Source organism: Suncus etruscus, chromosome 12, assembly GCF_024139225.1.
Source record: "Suncus etruscus isolate mSunEtr1 chromosome 12, mSunEtr1.pri.cur, whole genome shotgun sequence".
NCBI lineage: Eukaryota > Metazoa > Chordata > Mammalia > Eulipotyphla > Soricidae > Suncus > Suncus etruscus.
Window position 1 is genome coordinate 10,475,043 of NC_064859.1, and position 22,432 is coordinate 10,497,474.

The 22,432-nt window shown below is 43.7% G+C and overlaps 1 protein-coding gene across 1 annotated transcript in view; it reads right to left on the minus strand.

Annotated features, from left to right (window-relative positions):
• Positions 1-22,149, minus strand: part of SEMA4F (ssemaphorin 4F) — a 31,847-nt gene extending 9,698 nt beyond the window's left edge. The window contains exons 1-6 of the mRNA XM_049785167.1: positions 21,904-22,149; positions 19,722-19,873; positions 18,651-18,710; positions 18,359-18,457; positions 13,609-13,702; positions 78-197 (exon numbers count right to left, since the gene is read on the minus strand). Of these exons, the coding sequence (XP_049641124.1) occupies positions 78-197; positions 13,609-13,702; positions 18,359-18,457; positions 18,651-18,710; positions 19,722-19,873; positions 21,904-22,051 (673 nt within the window). The 5' untranslated portion in view covers positions 22,052-22,149. The remainder of the gene's footprint in view (positions 1-77; positions 198-13,608; positions 13,703-18,358; positions 18,458-18,650; positions 18,711-19,721; positions 19,874-21,903) is intronic.
• Between the last annotated feature and the right edge of the window lie 283 nt (positions 22,150-22,432).

The following is a 22,432-nucleotide window of genomic DNA, read 5'->3' on the forward strand; positions in this document are numbered from 1 at the left end:
CGGCGGCCTCCCGCCGCACCCCACAGCACCCCTGAGGGGTTCTATGTGGACCCTGAACCCAAACCCCGCGCGCGCACCGTTCAGCCAGGAGGAAGAGAGCTCGGTCCGGATCCAGTCCTCGGTGCGCCCCGCCGCCCGCACGATGATGGGGTCCGTCCCCAGGAAGTTCTTCACGGTGGCCGCATAGAGGGCACCCCCTGCAGGGCGACAGAGAGGGGCCGGCGTTCAGGGACGAGGAGCCAGGGGCGTGCGGGGTGGGGGGCGTCCGCGGGGTCACAGGCAGTAGCAGCAGCACCGGGCAAAGCAGAGCGCGCGGTGCCAGGCACTAGCAAGCACGTGCCAGGCAGCTCCTGACTCCGAATCGAATCGTGGGGTGGTGTGTGTGTGTGTGTGTGTGTGTGTGTGTGTGTGTGTGTGTGTGTGTGTGTGTGTGTGTGTAGAGGGGGGGCTTTCTTTTGCTGCTGTAGGAAACCCCCCAGACCTCAGCTACAGATGGTCCTGAGTTCGAGGCTCCCTAGATGAGGGATTTGCTTATCGACCTTCTAACTCAATCTTACTTCAGAGTCAGAGGGTACAAACAGCATCCTTGTGAGGCATCGGGCTCCTCCGAAACAGCCCCAATTGTAGGGGGCATGAACAGGGGGACTGGTCAAAATACAGGCGCAGTAATTCCCACCGCCTTGCAAAGGAACCCTTGGACGCTCCGGACATCACCAGCTGATTGCTTCTAGGGCTCCTAGTGAAAAATACCCGCCAAGGGATTTCCCCCAAGGGCTCCCTGGACTTTTCCCAGCCCAACAGAGGCAGCAACAGGGCTCAGAGATTCCCTCAGAGGGGCGGGTGAGCACAGTGGAGGGAAGCAGGACCCGAGTGGACGAGCAAGAGCGCACTGGCCACTGTGGCGCTGCTGGCTAAAGGGCAGCGGTCTGGCCTCTGCAGGTGAGGGCGACAGGCTCACTAGAGGAAAGAGTTCAGGAGGACCGTGCAGGGACACCAGTGTCACCCAGGTGAGAAGCACGGGGACTCTGGAGAGAGCAGGGCAGAGTGAATCTCCTTCCCTGCCCAGATGGCCATCAGAATTCAGATGAGGGGCCCGGAGAGATAGCACAGCTGCGTTTGTTTGCCTTGCAAGCAGCCGATCCAGGACCAAAGGTGGTTGGTTCGAATCCCGGTGTCCCATAGGGTCCCCTGTACCTGCCAGGAGCGATTTCTGAGCAGACAGCCAGGAGTAACCCCTGAGCACCGCCGGGTGTGGCCCAAAAACAAAAACAAAAACAAAAGAATTCAGATGAGACCAGGCCCCAGCTCATGGAGCTGCATGGGGGCACAGAGGCCGCCACATCTGTCTGGGGGACCAAGCCCTTCGGGTGAGGTGTGAGCTGGAGAAGAATGAGCCAGTTATCAGGTCTTGGGAGTCAGGGCTGGAGGTACTGCCCTGGGCTAGCACTTCGCAGGGCAAAGGGCTGCTGGACACATGAGTAGAAAGGGGGGGGGGGGATTGTGGAGTCCCTGGGACTGGGGAATTTTATGCTACAGGGAAGACAGCAAAGTTCTCCCTTCTCCCGAAGAATCCAATAAAATCAGGACTTTATTTATTTATTTTGGTTTGTTTGAGGCCATACCCATCAGTGCTCAGGGTTTACTCTTGGCTCTGTGCTCATGTATTCCTCCTGGAGGTCCTCAGTGATCCTATATGATCTGGGAATAGATCAGGTTGACCATGTGTAAAGCCAATGCTTCAACCCTTGTACTATCTCTCTGGCTTTAATCAGTTTTGCTTTTTAAGAGGATACTTCTAGTTAAAAGACCCGTGTCACAGTCTAAGCCATAGTGGAGAGCCTGTACTCAGGTGGTGACAGCAGAAGGAATCAAGAAGAGTAATGGTTTAGGAGAGAAGATCTGAGAATCAACTGAAGGTGAGAGGTGAATGAGCATAGTAACAGAGTGCCTGCCAGATTTCAGCTTCTGAGACAACTGCTCTTAGGAGCCCAGCTCAGAAGTGACAGAGAGGCCTAGAAGGAGGTACGTGGACAAGAAGTGAGTTCTGATATGGGATATATCATGGAGAATGCACCTTTCAAACCTTTCAAACATCTCTCAGAGGTCCTGGGAGGCATCCAGAAGTGTCTGGCCCCAATGCAAGAGTTAGCAATTCGAAGTCATGACATGAAATGAAAACTGGAAGGTAAGAAGGAAGTCCACATGAAGCCACCACTGACTGTCAGATATGGCTAGAGGGAGTGAGATCAGATCCAAAAGGTGGAGAAACAAGAAGGGTTAGTGTGGAGACCCCTACAAGAACCAGAGGGGCTTAGACCCACTACAGGAAGCAAAGGCGTGGGGCCTCCTTGGGAAAGCAACAGCGATCCCAAGACACAAATGGTCAAGTAAAGCTGCATGTCTCCAAAAAATAAATAAATAAAATAAATTAAAAAAAAAAAAGCTGCATGTCTCCATTGCTGAAGATGAACATGACTTAAATTGATTAATATTCAGTCTGAGCTATTGGGACCCAAGCCAGGGCCTCATGCATGGGAGGCATATGCACTTCACTGAGTTATCACCAAAGCCCCAACATTATTTTAATAACACTTTGTGTAAAACAAACAACAAATTTGTATAAAACAAATAATACTTTGTGTAAAAAATGAGAGAGAAAGAGAGAGGGGGACATCTTTTACTTGAGACAGTGAAAGAATACAAGCTCTTTGGACCCAGGAAAGCCTGGAATTGGGCTCTGGATGCTAAATCTGAGTATTTTTTAAATAATATTTGCCATTGGCTTGTGGTAATTGGCTTTGACTATATTGAGAAAAGTTCCTTCCATTTCCATCTTGATGAGAGTTTTTATCACTAATGGGTGTTGAACCTTATCGAATGCTTTCTCTGCATCTACTGATATGATCATATAGTTTTTATTTTTATTTTTGCTGACATGGTGTATTATATTGGTTGATTTGCATATGTTAAACCACCCTTGCATTCCAGGAATGAATCCTACTTGGTCGTGGTGTATGACCTTCTTGATGAGGCATTGGACATTGGATCCTATTTGCCAGAAATTTGTTGAGGATCTTTACATCTGTGTTCACCAGGGATATTGGTCTGTAGTTTTTTCTTGCAACATCTCTGTCTGGTTTTGGTATCAGGATGATGTTAGCTTCATAAAAACTATTTGGGAGTGTTCCTGATTTTTCAAAAAGAAAGAACCTGAAAAGGGTTGGTAGTAGTTTGTCTAGAAATGTTTGAAAGAATTCGTTAGTGAATCCATCCATCTGGGCCTGGGCTTTTGTTGTTGGGATGACTTTTTATTACTTTTAATTTCCACAGTAGTGATGGGTCTATTTAGATATGTTAGATCATCCTGGTTTAACCATGGAAGGTTGTAGGAATCTAAGAATTTATCTATTTCTTCCAAGTTCTCATGTTTCTCAAAGTAGTCTCTAATTACCTTTTGAATCTCTGCAGTATCTGTAGTGATCTCCCCCTTTTCATTTCTAATCAAATTTATTAAGTTTCTCTCTCCACTTCTTTGTGAGTTTTGCTAGTGGCTTATCAATCTTGTTTATTTTTTCAAAGAACCATCTTTTGCTTTCGTTCATCTTTCGAATTTTTTTTATTTCCATTTCATTGATTTCTGCTCTAAGCTTTATTATTTCCTTCTGACTACCTATTTTTGGCTCCTTTTGTTGATCATTTTCTAATTTTAAAAGTTGTGTCATTAAGCTATTTGTGTAGGCCCCTTCTTCCTTTCCGAAGTGTGCTTGTAAAGCTATAAATTTTCCTTTTACTACTGCTTTTTCTGTGTCCCATAAATTCCGATAGTTTGCATCTTCATTGTCATTTGTTTCCAGAAATGTTTTTATTTCCTCTTTGATCCCTGACCCACTGGTTGTTCAGCAGCGTGCTCCTTAATTTTCCGGTGATAAAGTTTTTCTTCTGTGACCCTTTGTAATTCACTTCTAATTTTAGTGCCTTGTGATCTGAGAAGGTAATCTGTACAATTTCTATCCTCTTAATTTTATGTAGATATCTTTTATGGGCCAGCATGTGGTCTATCCTGGAAAATGACCCATGGAAGAATATGTATCCATGTTTCTGGGGATAGAGTGTCCTATGTATATCTACTAGTCCACTTTCTTCCATGTCTCTTTTCAGAGCTAGTATATTCTTGTTGGGTTTCAGCCTGGTTGATTTATAAAGGGTGACAGTACAGTGTTGAGGTCTCCTACTATTACTGTATTGCTACTTATATCTTTTTTCAGATTTGTCAACAATTGTATTAAATATTTTGCTGGTCCCTCATTGGGTGTGTATATGTTTAGAAGAGTGATTTCTTCCTGCTATCCATATCCTTTGATTAGTACAAAATGACCATCTTTGTCCCTTATAACTTTTCTTTTATTTTGGGGGGGGGTCACATCTGGCAGTGCTCAGGGGTTACTCCTTGGCTCTATGCTCAGAAATCACTCCTGGCAGGTTCAGGGGACCATATGGGATGCCGGGATTTGAACCACCATCCTTCTACATGAAAGGCAAATGCCTTACCTCCATGCTACCTCTCCGGCCCCCCTTATAACTTTTCTCAGTCTAAAGTTTATGTCATCTGATATTAATATGGCCACTCCAGTTTTTTAAGGGAGTTGCTTACTTGGATGATTTTCCTCCAGCCTTTTATTTTGAGTCTATGTTTGTTCTGATTATTTAGTTGTATCTCTTGTAGGCAGCAGAATGTTGGCTTCAGCATTTTGATCAATTTACTCTGTGTCTCTTAACTAGTGCATTTAGTCCATTGATATTGAGAGAGATTATTGTCATGGGATTTGATGTCATCTTTGTGTAGAAGTTTGTTTTGTCTGTTCGGTCTATCTTGTCTTAAAGAAGACCTTTCAGTTTTTAAGGCTGGTTTTGAGTCTATAAAATTTCTGAGCTGATGTTTATTCATGAAGCTATGTATACTTCTTCAAACCTGAAAGTGAGTCTGGCTGGGTGCAATATTCTATCTAGATGAAGAATTCATTTTGTTGAGTTTTGTCATTATATCCCACCACTGCCTTCTGGCCTTGAGGGTTTATTGTGACAGGTCTGCTGTAACTCTTAAGAATGCTTATTTGAATGTAATTTTCCTTTTTGATCTTGCTGCTTTCGGTATTCTAACCCTATGTGTGGAATTTGTCATTGTGACTAGGATGTGTCTTGGGGTGCTTTTCTTTGGGTCTCTTTTAGCTGGTACTCTTCAGGCATGCAGGATTTGGTTGCATGCCATCTTTAGCTCTGGGAGTTTCTATGTAATGATGTCCTTGACTATTGACTCTACCTGGAAATTTTCTTCCTGGGTCTCTGGGACTCCAGTGATTCTTATATTGTTTCTGTCGAAGTTGTCAAGGACTTCTATTTTCATCTGTTCACATTCTTTGAGTATTTTTCCATTGTATGATCATTTGCTTTAAGGTTCTTTTCCAGGCTCTTCTGCTGTATGAAGTAGCTCTGCATCTCATCTTCTAGCTCACTGATTCTGTCATCTGCTGTTACTCTGATGGAGAGGCTTTCCATTGAGTTTTAATTTTATCTACTGAGATTTTCAATCCTGTTATTTTACTTTGGAGTTTTCTGATTTTTATCTTTCTGTTCTCTTCAGCTTGATCTATTATTTCTTTGACTTCTATGAGCATCTTCCATATTACTACTCTAAACTCCTTGTCTGAGAGGCTAACTATGTGGTTGGTATTTTCTGGGTCATCAAAGTGGCCATTTTCATTCTCTATGCATGCTGTTGTCCTGCATTGTTTCCCCACTGACACACTTGTAGTGTAGCTTTTGCTGCATGTTGTGGTGGGGTTCATGGGTTAGGAGATGCACACAGTCACTAGCAAAGCCTAGCAGCCATGTTCCTCCCTTGCTTAGCCATTTCCTGGCTGGTGAACCTTGATGGGATTAAGTTCTCTGAGGTCTTCTATAGCAGCCTCATGCAGGGCATCAGGAAGCCCTAAATCTGAGTATTATCTTGGACAGCTGAAGCTTCCTAAGCCTCAAATGAAAAACCAGGTAATGGCACCTTCCCTTTAGAGAGGCACAGCATGCTCATTTAGGCAGCACATATACTAAAATTGGAACGACACAGAGTAGAGAGGCACAGGGTCAGATAAGCACCCTCACAGAGTGGTGAGCAAAGCCCCACACAAGATTGACACCCAGACATGTTCAGTATAGATCCTTGTGAAGACTCAAGGGCTCACATGCCAAATGTGTTGCAAAAACAGGGAATAAAATAGCATCTGCTTCTCTTCCAGAATAATTCAGAAGGAAGAAAACCAATTTGGGGCAGTGGCAGGAAAGAGCATCACAAATGAGTCAATTCTCTTTATTTCCAGAGATGGGTCATGTTGGCACAGAACTAAGTCAGCATGAAATTTGTCCCTGAAAGCATTCCAAACAAATGACCAAAGCAAAAGTCATGAACATCCTGAGAATACAGAAACACTAGGATAAGATAAATACAAATAATTGGGGAGCATGACTTGGGAGGATGGGAATCCACCAGTGATCTATGTATGGGCTCAGCAGTGGGCAGGGCAAAGGATCACCAACCTTTCTAGGGAATCATGGAGCGATCCACAACTCTGAAGCCTAGATTAGTTGAAGAGAAATTTACTCAAGGAGAATGGCAGAGGACCAATGACACTAAGTTAGTTACAGCAGGAGGGAGGAGAGTTCCAAGTGTTCCAAGAGTATGGAGGGACTTGCCACGGGTGTACACACATGCACAAATGGAGATACACACATGCACATGGAGAGATGCAGGGAAAAAGCCAAGAGCTGTCACAGTTGTGAACACAAAAGTGCTCAGGATACAGAATCACTGTGGGTCAGTCCTAGATTACACAGGACAATTCACAATATTATGCTACATGTTTAGATAAAAATATTCCTGTGTAGGGCTGGAACGAGAACACAGCAGTAAGGTTTTTGCCTTGCATGCAGCCAACACTGGTTCAAATCCCGGCATCCCATATAGTCCCCTGAGCCTGCCAGGAGTGACTTCTGAGCATAGAGCCAGAAGTAACCCCTTAGCGTCGCCAGGTGTGACCCAAAAAACAAGGCTGCCCCCCTCTTGCCACTCCTATTCAACATAGTACTGGAAGTATTTGCCATTGCAATTAGGCAATAAAAAGCTATCAAAGGCATCCAGATAAGAAAGGTCAAGCTCTCACTGTTTGCAGATGACATGATATTATATCTAGAAAATCCTAACGACCCTACTGAAAAAGCTTCTAGAAATAAAAAAAAAAAATTGTATAAGCAAAATAGCACCCTACAAAATTAAAATGCAAAATCGATGGGCTTCTTATATACAAATGATAGAGAAGAAATAGGCATTTTAAAAATCTCGTTCATGGGGCCGGGCTGGTGGCGCTAAAGGTAAGGTGCCTGCCTTGCACCTGCGCTAGCCTTGGACGGACCGCAGTTCGATCCCCCGGTGTCCATATGGTCCCCCAAGCCAGGAGCAACTTCTGAGCACATAGCCAGGAGTAACCCTGAGCGTTACCGGGTGTGGCCCAAAAACAAACAAAAAAAAAAAATCTCGTTTCACAGGGCCCGGAGAGATAGCACAGTGTTTGGCCTTGCAAGCAGCCAATCCAGGACCAAAGGTGGTTGGTTCGAATCCCGGTGTCCCATATGGTCCCACCATGCCTGCCAGGAGCTCTATTTCCCCTGAGCAGACAGCCAGGAGTAACCCCTGGAGCAACGCCGGGTCGTGGCCCAAAAACCAAAAAAAAAAAAAAAAAAGCCCCATTCACAAATAGTACCACAGAAATGTAAATACCTTGGAGTCAACTTAACTCAAGAGGTGATGGACCTATATAAAGAAAACCTACAAAACACTGGCTTCAAGAAATAAAGGATACAAGGACAATTGAGACATATACTATGTTTCATGGATTCTGGGAGGATTAACATTATTACAATTTGCAATACTCCCCAAAGTATTGTACAGTCTCCTTTTTTTTTTCCCTCCTCCCACCAGTATTGTACAGTTCTAAGAATACCATGCATATTCTTCAAAAAAGTGGATCAAACACTCCTGAAACTTATTTAAAATAATAAATGCCCCCTGCATAGCTAAAGCAATTCTTGGGGAAAAGATGGGAGGCATCACTTTATCCAACTTAAAAATGTATTACAAAACAGTAGTCATAAAAAAGAACATGATATTGGAATAAAAACAGATCCTCAGATCAAAGGAAGTAAACTTCAGTATTCACCAGAATGACCCCTAGACATACAACCAATTAATCTTTGATAAAAGGGAAAGACACACACAAAATGGAGCAAGGAAAGCCTCTGCAATAAGTGGTGTTGGGATAATTGGTTAGCCACATGCAAAATTGGTTAGCCACATGACCTCTCTTTAACACCATGCACAAAGGTCAAATCAAGATGGATTAAAGACCTTGCTATCAGGTCTGAAACTATAGGGAATATAAGGTATATGAGAGAAAACATAGGCATGTCATTGAGACTAAAGGCATCTTCAGGAAGAGGAAACATCCACTGTCCAAACAAGTGGAAACAGATGTAAACAAATGGGACTACATTAAACTGAGAAGTTTCTTCACTTCAAAGAAAGCAATTGGCTAGGATACAAAGGCTTACACTCAGGATGGGAGAAACTATTCAACAAATGCCCATTGGATAAAGGACCTAATATCTAAAATAGTCAAGGTACTGACAGAACTTAGCAGGACTGAAACACAACTGCAAACACTTCTGTAACCACAGTGCTTAAATAAAGAGAAAAAAGAAAGTGAATACACTTTCCAATTCAAATACAAATTACACACTGAAGAACAGAGGTTGAACGCACATAAAGTGACCTGCAAGAAGCAAAGCAACTGTGTTATTTATTTCATGACCTTATATAACTGTGACTGAGGCATTGTTGGAGAATCAAGAGATATGCATGACTTCCAGAACGAAGTACTCTTCCTCAATGATCCCAGTGGCTGGCACTGAGTCTTGCCAAAGATGCTTGATAAAAGTCAGAAGTTGGGCCAAAGAGATAGTACAGCAGATATGGTATAGGCCTTGCATACAGTCAACCCAACCAGGTTCAATCCCGAGCACTCACTGCATAGGGTCCACTAAGCCCCACCAAGAGTGAGTGATCCTTGAGCACAGAGCCAGGAGTAAGCCCTGAACACTGATATAGTCCCATATCAAATTTAAAAAGAATAAATCATGTGGTGCCAGAGTGATAGCACCATGGGCAGGGCATTTGCACTGGCTGACCAGGGTTCAATTCCCAGCATCCCACATGGTCCTGCAAGCCTGCCAGGAGTGATATCTGAGTATAGAGCCAAGAGTAACACCTGAATACTACCAGGTGTGTCCCAAAAACAAAAACAAAAGAATAAACCATAGCCTAAACTGTTTTATTTCAACATGTACAACTGACTATAGTCAAGACTGCATCAATTTCATCTAAAAATTATAAAAAAAAAATCAACCTGGGGACCAGAGCAGTAGCGCAGCAGTAGGGCGCTTGCCTTGCACGCAGATGACCCAGAAGGGATCTCAGTTCTATCCCTGGCATTCCATATGGTCCCCCAAGCCAGGAGTGATTTCTCTGAGCACCTAGCAGGAGTAACCCCTGAGCGTCACCAGGTGTGTCCCCCCCCAAAAAAAAAATCAACCTTGAGGAGGAGGGATATGAGGGGCATTAGTGGTGGGAAGGGTGAAGGGGTTTTCTTTTTTTTTTTTTTTTTTTTGGTTTTTCGGGCCACACCCCTTTGATGCTCAGGGGTTACTCCTGGCTAAGCGCTCAGAAATTGCTCCTGCCTTGGGGGGAACCATATGGGACCCCGGGGGGATGATCGAACCGGCGGTTGCGATCTTTCCTTGGCTAGCGCTTGCAAGGCAAGACACCTTACCTCTAGCGCCACCTCGCCGGCCCCGGGTGGTGTTTGTTTGTTTGTTTGTTTGTTTTGGTTTTTGGGCCACACCCGGCGGTGCTCAGGGATTACTCCTGGCTGTCTGCTCAGAAATAGCTCCTGGCAGGCACGAGGGACCATATAGGACACCGGGATTCGAACCAACCACCTTTGGTCCTGGATCGGCTGCTTGCAAGTCAAACACCGCTGTGCTATCTCTCCCGGACCTGGGGGGTGTTCTTTTTTTATAACTGAAACCCAACTACAAACATGTTTGTAATCATGGTGCTTACATAAAGATATTATTTAAAAATATATCAACCTAAATAGTTTGTTATTTTCTTATTTTCAGAAATTTTATGACATTATATGACAAAAAGTGGGACTTTTTTATGGTGTGTGTGAAGTAGCATAGTATTTATTGAAATTCATTTAGAAGGATGTGAGAGGAGAGAAAGAGAAGCTTGTGTTCAAGAGAGAATATAAGCCTCTGCAGAGCAGAAATTAAGCAAGCAAAAAGACAAAGAAGAGCAAGTGAAATGCATGTTCAAGGAAAAATATAGGTTTGAAGAGCAAACCAAGAGTGATTTGTTTTAAATAAACTGATATTTTTCCTCTTGTCACTCAGGAGAAAAATAATATCATTAGAACTTATATCCAAATTTTGTTTTCATAAAACATTACCCTAAAGCAGGGGTCTCAAACTCGCAGCCCGAGGGCCGTTTGCAGCCCTCCATACATTTTGTAGCACTGCTCTAGAGGAATCTTTTTTTTGTTTTGTTTTGTTTTAGTTGTTTGGGTCACACCCCCAATGTTCAAGGCTTACTACTGACTTTGCACTCAAGGATCACTCTGCCTTTGCCTCCTGCGGCCCCCAGGTAAATTGAGTTTGAGACCCCTGCCTAACCCTAATTACAGGGCAAATGTTAATTTTATGGGAGCCAGAGAGATAGTATAGTGAGTGAAGCACTTACTTACCTTGCATATGGCTTACTTGGGGGCTTCAGTCCCCAATACCACATAAGGTAGTCCCACTAACCATTCCAAGAGTAATCTTTGAGCACAGAACCAGTAGTAAGCCCTGAGTACAGGCCATCCCTAAATTTTTTTAATTATTTTATGAGAACAGCAAAATAAAACTGTAGATAAGATGCTCGCCTGTTGTATATCCAACCCAGTCTGGATCCCCAGCACCACATCTGGTCCCCTGAGCAATTCCATAGATAAAAACCTCTGAATATTGCTGGAGTGACCCAACTCCCTACCCCCAAATAACTACTAAAGCATTAATAAAAGCATTCTCCTTTATTTATGTTAAAAGAAATTTAAAGAAACAAGGTGTCATTTTTTACCTTCATTAGTAAAGATTTTGTTTGTTTGTTCGTGTGGTTGGGGACCATACCTGATGATGCCTAGGAAACCAAGAAGGGACCAAGGTCAGTCCCAGGCCACTCGGATGTAGAGCAAACACTCTGCTCATCGAGCTACCTCCCTGGCCTTAGAAAAGCTTTTTTTAAATAATATACTCTAGTGTAAAACTATTCTCATTCAGGGGCCGGGCGGTGGCGCTAAAGGTAAGGTGCCTGCCTGCCTTGCTAGCTTGGACGGACCACGGTTCGATCCCCCGGTGTCCCATATGGTCCCCCAAGCCAGGAGCAACTTCTGAGCACATAGCCAGGAGTAACCCCTGAGCGTTACCGGGTGTGGCCCAAAAACCAAAAAAAAAAAAAATTCTCATTCATCACTCATTCATCATTCATCACTAATTTAATCAGTGCACCTTTTCTAAAAAGTATACTAGCAACAAATAATAAGCCCTAAGATGTTCAAGTCCCTTTATATAGTAATTAATCCATGTCCAGGAATCTTAAGGAAAAAATCTAAAGTAAAGACAAAAATGATATACACACACAAAAAAATGTTCATTATGAGGCCAGAGAGATAGTGCAGTGGGTAAGGCACTTGCCTTGCAAACAGCAGACCCAAGTTTAATCTCCAGAGCTCCATATAGTCCTCCAAGTCCCACCAGGAGTGATTCCTGAGTGCAGAGCAAGGAGAAGGCATGAAGCATAGTCAGGTGTGGCCCAAAAACTAATTTTTTAAAGCTTTAAAGAGTGTTCACTACAATGTTATATATAATAACAAAAACTCTAAGTAATCTAAATAAACTTGGAAATAAAATTTATTTATAGAAATTATTGAATTTGATTCAATTATTATTACCTCATTAGTAAATAGCTGAAGATCTTTAAAAATGTAAATATCAGTTTAATAGCTATATAATTAGCTAGAAATGCCTATGATATACCTCTATGAAAATTCAACATTACATACAAACGTCATGATTTCTTATAATATCTACATATGCTAAAGCATTTCTATTAACCTGCCTGTTTCACCATTTTTATTTTGGTTTTGTTTGTTTTTATAATATTTATGAAGAAAGAACTGGGTTCTCACTGAATTAGGAAAGTATTTGTGGGCTTGGTAGTCTGATCTAAACTCCAGTCGATGTAAGATACCAACCATTCACTTTGTGACCACCAAAGGAAATACAGTCATTCCTTAGGAAACATTTAGGCATAACCTGTGATAGAACTATTCCACACTTCAGCATCTACACATAGTTTGAAGGAAGGAAGGTACAGCAGAAACTTACTAGTAGCTATAACCGATTTCTCTGAGCAACAAAGGACTGGCCAGAAAAATACATGAGTATATTTAATGTGTGTATATCAATGTACATACACACTTTAAGAGGCCAAAAGGAAATGTACTAAAATATTAGGAATGGTTTTCGGAGTTTTGGAATGGTATTCTAACTACATTAAGCTATGGAAACTACCATATGGAGTGCTGGAGATTGAACTTTGGTCTGCCATAAAAGCTATTATGGTAATTACTAAATACACATGACTATTTACATTTAATTTAATTTTTTCATTGAAATTAAATAAAATAAAATTTTAAATTCTTTTTTTTTTTTTTTTTTTTGGTTTTTGGTTTTTGGGTCACACCCGGCAGTGCTCAGGAGTTACTCCTGGTTGTCTGCTCAGAAATAGCTCCTGGCAGGCACGGGGGACCATATGGGACACCGGGATTCAAACCAACCACCTTTGGTCCTGGATTGGCTGCTTGCAAGGCAAACGCCGCTGTGCTATCTCTCCGGGCCCCAATTTTAAATTCTTTCCATTAGTCACACTAGTCATTTTCAAGAGATCAAGAGCCTCATGAAGCTAATGACTGCCATATTGAGAGGACAAATCTCGAACATTTCCAAGATCACACCAAGTTCTTTGGAACACTGCTGTTCTACAAAACTTTTTATGCTCTTCTTAATACTTATTTTGAATTTTTTTACATGTGCATTTTTAGTTTATTCCTCTTATAAACAGGGGGGTAAACACTAGGGAAAGAAAATGAGGTTAACAAAGGAAACACTCACACTAGAGGTGCAGAGGACACATTTCTCTAAAGAGAACCAGGGGGTAAATAAATTCTCTAGGGGGAAAGCAGGTCACAGGCACTCAGGGAAGAACAGAAACAGCTAGAAAGAAACATGGGAATAATAGACATTCCAAGGAAAGGAAAGAAAGGACACAGAAATTCCAACAGCAGGAGAGGAAGGAAGCAGTTACAGCAAGAAGTCACAAAATCTTGTCTCTCCCCCACTCACCAGCCATTACAGCTGCTGACCGCTGAGCTGGCTCAAAAGGACATTTCCCCCGGCCACTCTCAAGTCTTTCAACCTGCTGGAAACTGGACACATCCTACAGACCAGAAGGGGGCAATTGGTTTAGGGGTCATGAAGAGGTTTATGGTGAGAATTACAAAGATAGTCAGATGAAGGAGAAGCCCAATTCCCATTTACTTCCCATCCCCTACTCCCCTATGCCCAATCTGCTAGCTCTGTTCTCTTGCTCAATGCTGCATTTCCAATCTCTGCCTCTCTTCTATTTATCCATTTATTCCTCTTCCCACAATTCCCTAGTAGCTAAAACCTACATGCCCTGATGGAGGAACATCAAAGACAGGTCTAGAAGACAGGAAGAGGCTGAGAGGCAGATATTTCCTCTAAAGTGCTGCTGAAGTGTTGAGTTTGTGACTGGCTGGCTTATCTGCCACAGGCCTAGGAGAACCAGAAAGGAATACAGCTCTCCTGAGTTCTGGGGTCCTTGGGGAGGAAGAGAGAATTAGGCACTGATATAAGTAAGACCATCTGAATCTGGTGGTCTCCAGAGGAGAGGTGGCCATATCTCTCAAGACCTGCTCCAAGTGCCAGGATAAAAGACAGTACCAGAGTCAAACACAGAAGAGAAAGGAAGAGAAACTGCAAAGGCAGTGAAGAATGGCCAAGTATTCAGGCCAGAATATGAGGACTTGGTTAGCAAGTGTCTTCTTCGTCCAAGAACTCCAGACAGACTGTCCTAGGGGATTCAGTGGATGCCAACAACACAAAAATTACTGAGTCACCCAGAAGTTACCTTAGTTGAGTATCCTCTACATGGAGATCAGAGATGACTGAAAACTGGCAGGGAATGGACTGTAGATAATTGAGAATCAGGTGGGCATGAAAATAGAAAAGATTGCTTAATTTTTGATGACAGTCAGAATTGCCACACAGATATATATTCCCCAAAGACATACTCTGTCACATTCTAACAGCTAGTATATTTGTGATAGTTGACAAGGTTTTATTTTATTGAGAAAGCATAAAATATTTAGAAGTAGATATGATGTGAGTTTCTCCCAAAATCAATAGTTATTTGGAATAAAGGACCCGGCCAGGCACCAGGACCAATGTTGTGTAGTCATGGATCTCGTAGCTTGAGGAGAAAGGTGACAGGTCAGTGAGAAATTACCAAGAGCTCTGGCAGTTTGGGGTGGAGTTCAGGCTCGAAACTGTGGCTTATCTCCTCTCTCACCTAAACTATGGTAACACTTCCTTTTCTTCACACTTCTTGCCTTGTCCTCAATTTGCTCTGAAAATTCATCCCGGATTCATATCCCTAACTTATCAATTAGTAACTGTATAAGCATCTTGGTGTGAGAATCACAAAATGGACCATCATTGGCTTGAGTTACATTCATAGCTCATTATTTTCTAACACATTTCCTTTTGTTTGTTTGTTTGTTTGTTTGTTTGTTTTTGGGCCACACCGGTGACGCTCAAGGGTTACTCCTGGCTATGCTCTCAGAAATCACTCCTGGCTTGGGAGACCATATGGGACGCTGGAATAACCAACCGCAATTTCTTCCTAGGTTATTGTGTGCAAGGCAGATGTTGTGCCACCGCTCCGGCCCTTCTAACACATTTCTAAATGAACTCTTGCTCCTAACCATCCCTGGATCACCGGTTCATCCTACCAAGAAAAAGTTGCTTTTTCATCTCTCTGATGAAACTATTCCCTTATATTTCATCAAGAACTAAAAGAACAAACTTTTCTCCCAGTTATAATTCTCTTTAAATTTTTTGGGAGGAGGGCAGGAAAAGAAGTGCTGTGGATAAATCCACCAAGCCATATCCTCCCGAAGACTTCTTCAAGGGTATGGGAGTCTATTCATAGCAAATACTTGAGCTGAGGGACCGAAAGGTAATAAAGTCATGTGGTACCCAGCACCAAAGTTGAATCTTCAAGCATGCCAAGCATGAGCCTAGATCCTTTTGAGCTATCTCTCCAGTTCTGTTCTTCCTCTTTAATCTTTATTCATCATCTAAATTTTTTTTCTTTTGGTTTTTGGGTTACACCTGGCAGCACTCAGGGGTTACTCCTGGCAGAAATCGCTCCTAGCAAGCTCGAGGAACCATATAGGATACCAGGATTCAAACCACCATTCTTCTGTATTCAAGGCAAACGCCCTACCTCCATGTTATCTCTCTGTCTCTTATCATCTGATTCTGACTCACTCCTCTCCTTAAAATATTCTATTTCTTGCTTCATGAAATGTTACCTTTCTCCAATCCAAGGATCTGTCTCTTCTCTATCACTTTGATTGTATCTCTTCTTTTTTTTATAGCTAATTATTTACCCTTAATCTTTTTCATAGATGCTCCATTGATCTCATTCATTCTTACAGTCTCAGCCAATCTACACAAATCATATAGTAGACTTTAAGCAAATGAGCTTCTTTCAACAAGATAGGTACGATCACTATACGGTCAAAGAGGCATTTAATTAGGATTTCAAAGGGTGACTTTGAAGCTGGATGTGATTGGTATAACATGTCCCAAGACTGCTCCACTACTTTATCTTAAATGCAGAGAATCTTCACTGTCTCATCATTTGGTCAACAAAGATACTGAACATCAGTTATAATGTGAAACAAGTTCCCATAACTTGTGTCTAAATGTAGGTAGGAAGAGGATCATGGAGCTATACAATTAGACTATGTCTACTGGTCTTGACCAGGAAGGGTATTAATATCCTTTTCTAGATAGTGATGGAAAAATATATTCATAGTCCTTATTACAAGAAGCAGGTCAAAAATGACAAGAAATTGAAGACACATAGTTTTCTTTGCTACAGTCTGGAATAGAGAACAGATTAGTGGAGTCAAGCCAGATAAAACTGCATTTGAGTCTTGGCTTAGACTCTACTAGCTATACAATTTTAAACACATCTATACTTGTTTCTGAGCCTATAAAGTGGAACTAAATAATACCTCCATATAGGTATTATTATAGGAGGGTTAAGAAGAACTAAATAGTTATTGGACAGCAGTACACAGACTCTCAGCTTCACTCACTCATATTGCTAATTCTCCTCAAAAATGGATAGAGGACCAAGCCACACCTACTCTAATAGGTATTTTCAGAACTTTATTTTCTATGTATCTAACAATCTTTAGGTGCCATCTCCGAGTGCCAAGAAAGAACAGAAGACATGAGAGATTAGCCTGGGGTCATGGCCTTGTCTTGTAAGCTACAGTTCCAGGACTCATACCAGTGGACTCCTTAAGAGAGAAAAGAATAATATAGCAATAGCAGTTGCTCGACAACTTTTTGATCTCTATAAGATCTACAGGAAAACTAAACTCTATCTAACCTGACGTGACACTGAGATTTCTGACAGTATCCTGAACTAGAAAATTGCCCCAGGATGAGAAAACGATCCAGACCCACTTAAAGAACTTATGTTCACATTATGAACATAAGTCCAAGGAACCTCAAGAGCATTTAGTCAAGAGAAACTAAAAGGGGCCATCAGGCATAAGTATAAAATTCTAGCCCAGAGGGGCCAGAGAGATAGCACAGTGGTAGGGTATTTGCCTTGCATGCTGCTGACCAAGATGGACCTGGGTTTGATCCCTAGCATCCCATATGGTCCCCTGAGCCTACCAGGAGCAATTTGGAATGCAGAGCCAGGAGTAACCCCTGAGCACCACCGGGTATGGCCCCCCCCAAAAAAAAAAAACAAGAAAATATTCTAGGCCAGAAACATGAGGATGATCTTCAAGGAAAAGTAATTTGGAGGTACACACAACCTAGCAGTATGGAGAAAGTCAAGTCAAGATCTCAGTCAAGGATAAACATGGAAACAGGAATCATGGCACTCCCTCCTACTGCAATGAAGTAGAACAGGAAGTCACTGAATACCAAGCACATGTTGAGGTTTCACCTCCTCTCAAGGCCTTATCACAAATATCAAGTCCCAGAAGACCATTGACTGACCTCTAGGAATTGATAGGAAAAGTTGAGGGTTCAGAAACCTTAAAACTATTTCTGAGATGCTTCCTGACCCAGGGACTTTGATGCTATGACTTTGAAGCTGGATGTGATTGGGGTATAACATGTCCCAAGCCTGTGAAAGTAGATATGTCCAGGGCTCTAGCAGAAAGGAACTAGGCCTAGTACAGAATGTAAAATAAAGTTTGGTTGCTGGAATGTCCTGCCTTCGAAACAGGATCCAGAAATGGGACCAATGGAGCTACATAAGTGACATCAGAAGCCATGAAAGCAGAAGGCAACACTCCATGGAGAATAAGGTTGGCAGCAGAGCAGAATAAGGTTGAGAGAAGGCAGTGAGAGATATCACATATCCTATAAAGACCAAACAAGAATGAGCTCTGCTGATAAGAAAAGGGGCCCTAGCTGTCTAAACAACACATAAATGCCAGGCCACATATAACACATATATAAGACACCTGTGAGTTATTGATCAGGTCTCTCCTACATTTCTCCTCCCCCCTGCCCAGCCAGCACTCCCTTCTTTCACTGTCCATCCACATCTCTGCTTACCCTTTGGATTTACCTTCTACAGCTTCCCTCCCCTTCTCTTTTGTACCCTCCTACGGTAGAAGATGAAAGCTATGCCTGCCAGGCTTCTACTCCAAAGCTTACCATGCACAAGGGCCGCATGAAGCATGCCCCCCCAATCACGGTCACTCACAGAAGACCCCTCCCTTCCTCCCACCCCATCACTCACAATAACCCCGCACTTCGGATCAAAGGCGAAGGTGCCACATGTGAGGAGGTGAGAGGCATTGGCAATGGCGAGAATCTGGATAAAATTGTGACATTCTTCCTGGAGGTTAGAAAGGTTAGAGAGAATCAGAAGCAGCAGGTATAAGGAGGAGAGCAGTGTCAGGACAATTAGATGCAGTAATGGGAGCACAGTTGACAGGAATCCTTGTCTGGGACCATTGGAATGAGAGCACTGGGGGAACAGAGCCAGGTCTAGGTCAAGGACACAAACCAGGGTTCACATCAGTACCTACCTCCTTCTTGCCTTTCTTCCTACAGTTCTGTCTGTGGGCTTCAGGAACCTTCCAGTCAATCTAAGAAAAGAAGGAGTTACCATTTTCTCCAGATTCCCACAACTCCTCCTAAGTCAGGGTACTGAAGCAGTTTCATAACTTTGACACCCACCACCCCAATAGTACTGTTTTCCTAACTGAAAATCCCTGTTCATTAATAAGTAAAGAAACCAACATTATTTCCATGAAATACAATGTCAAAGCATCTACTATCTATAAAAGTAATATTTTGAGAAAGGGTTCTTCCATTATACACTTTGTTTTTATGTTTGGGTTTTTGTTCTTTGGGGCATCAGGTTTGGGTTTGGTGAGGTTTGTGATGTATTTGTTTATTTTTGGTTTCAGGGCCACAACAAGTGATACTCATGGCTTCTTCCTGGCTCTTCATTCAGAGGTCACTCCTGATAGTGCTTGAAATAGTGCCAGCAATTGAGACAGGGTCAGCTGCATGCAAAGCAAATGCCTTAACCCCTGTACTAACTCTCCAGGCCTCAGCCAACTACTTGTTTTTTATTTTGTTTTCTTTGGGGAATTTTTGTTCTTGTTTGGTTTTTAATTTGAGGGTCACACCCAGTGGTGCTCTGGAATGATCCCTGACAATGGTCAGGGGGAATTACATGTGATTCCAGAGGGGTAAGGGAGAAGGCAAGCCCTTCTACCCCTATCAGTACATACGCTGTATAAGTAACATATGCTTACATACTGATGTACATTAATTTTTTCTTAGGCACAATCAAAGCATAAGGAATTCTAATGATTCCTATGTCCATACCAATTAAATCTTATTCATTGAGGCCTACTCTCCATCATTATGAACCTCTCTTATTGCCTTTGCAGTCACCCTGATCATCCCATCACCCTCAACTATGACAACAAAGTGCTCTTGCCCTCATCAACATTTTGCCTTGTTCTGCCACCATTGCATCTTCATTTCTATTAACATCAGTGCCACCCACCCCAGCCACATTTCACAAAACCATGGACCCAGATGTATGCTCTAGGGTCCAGGGTCTTACCCTTCTCCTCTCTCACCTTGCGGGGTCTCTCCCCTGAGAAGGGCAAAGATAAGGCGAAGATGGTGTCCTGGGCGCCAACATAAAGTGTGCTGGACTCGGGATCCACAAGGAGAACAGAGTAATTATATCTTTGGGGAACGGAGAACCGGGTAAGATAGGCATCAGCCTCTGGCAGAAAAAGAAATTGAAAGGGAGAGTGATGTCAGCCATTAATTGCTTCATAGGGTTGGATCCACAAAGTCCTAGAGAAAGGAATCACTTTTGTTTTCTTCCAGCTATTTGAAGGGTGGAGACACAGTCTATATTTCTCAGAAACTACTCTCAGATCAGTGCCATGGGTCACTTCTGGCTGTGCTCAGTGAACTATGTAGTACTGGGGATCAAAACTGGGCAACCCACATGCAAAGCATGAGCTTGGCTCTTTGAACAATCTCTCCAGCCCCTTTCCAAAGGCTCATTTAGTACACTTCAGGGGCAAAAGCAGACCTTGAAAGACCAAACCTCTAAGTCCCTCACCAAGAGATAAATGATGAGGTCAGAACACAGCCCACAATTCAGTGAAGTCTGCTTTTTCTATAAAAATAGAACACTACATTAAAGTAACAGCATAAATATTAAGTGTGTAATTTCTATTCATAGCCACATAATACTTAATTTGAAAATGACTATAGAAGGGACAAGTATTTTTCCTCTCTATTTCTTTTTAATCACTACATAATAGAAATTTTCTTTAGAATGGCAGTATTTTGTTCTGTTCAGCTCTCTTCCAAACTTGTTCCTAAATGTGTTTATCTGGAGAGCTGCCCACCGAAGCCGCCTCCACCCAGACTCAGGATGATCTGCACACGCCCCCCTCACACTTAAATTTAGCACCGACCACCCAGCCTCTGCTCCTATCTCCAGTTCCATTTCACCTGCTGGCTCAGCTGCTCTGGAGTCCAGGGCATCTTTACCATCTGCGTTCTCAACTCCAAGTAAGGATTAACATGAAATCTCGGACCTGGACCACAACTTGGACTTCTGGGTTAGAGCATCCCTTCCTGTCACTGGTTTGAGATGAATCAAAATGACAATCACCCAGTCGCAGGGTTTTGCCCTACAGCTCTGGGCATACCCAATGGCAATGCTATCTGTGTAAAGTGCCCAGTGAGCAGAAAACCAGGTTCATGACTATGCTCCTCCTCATCTTAACAGAGAATTTTTAAAGTGTGAATCATTGCAATGATCACTTTTGTTGTTTGTTTCTAGGGGGGTTAGGGGGCACACCAACAGTGCTCAAGGCTTACTCCTGGCTCTGGGCTCAAGCCTTTACTCCTTGCTAGGGATTACTCATGGCAGTACTATCTCTCCAACCTTCACCTCCCACCCCTCCACTGTTAACTTCCTGGCTTCTTCTCTATTTTTTTGAAAAGACCATATTGCCCTCTTCCTCTTTTCCTTCTGAAGATTTAAAAGAGTATCTCAACATCATTTTAAAGCATCGCATTGAATACGTTCTTACCCTTCATTGTAGGGAATGAGTGAGGGAAACGACGCTAAGGAAGTTGGGAGGATCATGGCAGATGATAAATGGGTGAAGGTTGTGCATTTTTATCAGAGATGTAAGAGGACTGGAAAGCGATTAAAGAAAATGAGGGGGAATCCCTGAGCAAACCTCCCTGCCCCAGGATGGATATGAATAGGACAAAAGCCTTTCAGAGCACATTCAGAGATGTCGGAGGAGGAGGTCCGAGGGAATTGCTGAGTGGGCACCAGAAGAGTGGGCGGGTGGGTGTTTGGTGCTGTGGGTTTGAAGCTTGGCTAGCTGGCAAGTGTCCGTGGGGAGCAGAGGACTGAGAGGGAACTTGGCAACGAATGACTTGGGTCAATCATCCCCGTGTCTTCCCTGGGCCTCGCTTGCATTTCGGCGGGGCTCCCCTCTGCCAGGGTTCTGAGCATCAGAGGCCTTCGAATCACCTGGGAAGCGAGGCCGGATCTGGGGGTGCAAAGGAGCAGCCCCCCTCCCGGCAGCAGCTTGGAATGGGGGCCGGGGTGGGAGGCTAGGAGAGGCTCGGGATGCACCTGCGGGGAGCAGCAGAGATGCTGGGGTGCAATCGCTGGGAGGGTGGGAAGGCCCACGGGTGTGGGTGGGTGGGTGGGTGGGCCTGAGCGCGGGGAGCAGGGAGGTGCATCCCCATCCGAGGATGCCCGCGCCTTACCGGAGCTCGAAAGCGAGATCCTGGGCACCGAGTGGGGGACGCGGCCGGAGGATGCGGGGCCGCTGAGCATCGCCAGCAAGAGCAGCGGGAAGGGCGAGAGCGGAGGAGGCCCCGGGCCCGGGCGCGGCCGCTCGGCGGAGAGGCTCATCTTTGGCTCGATCTGGCCGCTGGGAGGGACCCACAGCCGCTTCGGCTCCGGGCACGACGCCGCCCGCCGCGGGCTCGGCCCTTCTCCCCAGGCTCGGCCTGCTGCAGCTCTCGAGCCCGGAGCAAGCCGGCCCCACCCCGGCTTAAAGAAGAGACCAATCAGAAAGCTGATTTCCTACCCCCAGCCAATCACCATGGAGCGGAGGCGGAGCTAGTGAGTCAGGCCCCGCCCAGTTGAAGGCGGGGCTCGCTAAGAGATTGGGGGGGAAATGTCAACCCGGACCAGGTGTCTCTCTCTCTGTGCCAAGAGCTTTACTAATAGAAATCTATGCCTAGATTTTTCTAATAGAGAATATTAGTAATAGAAAATGTGTGCATAGTC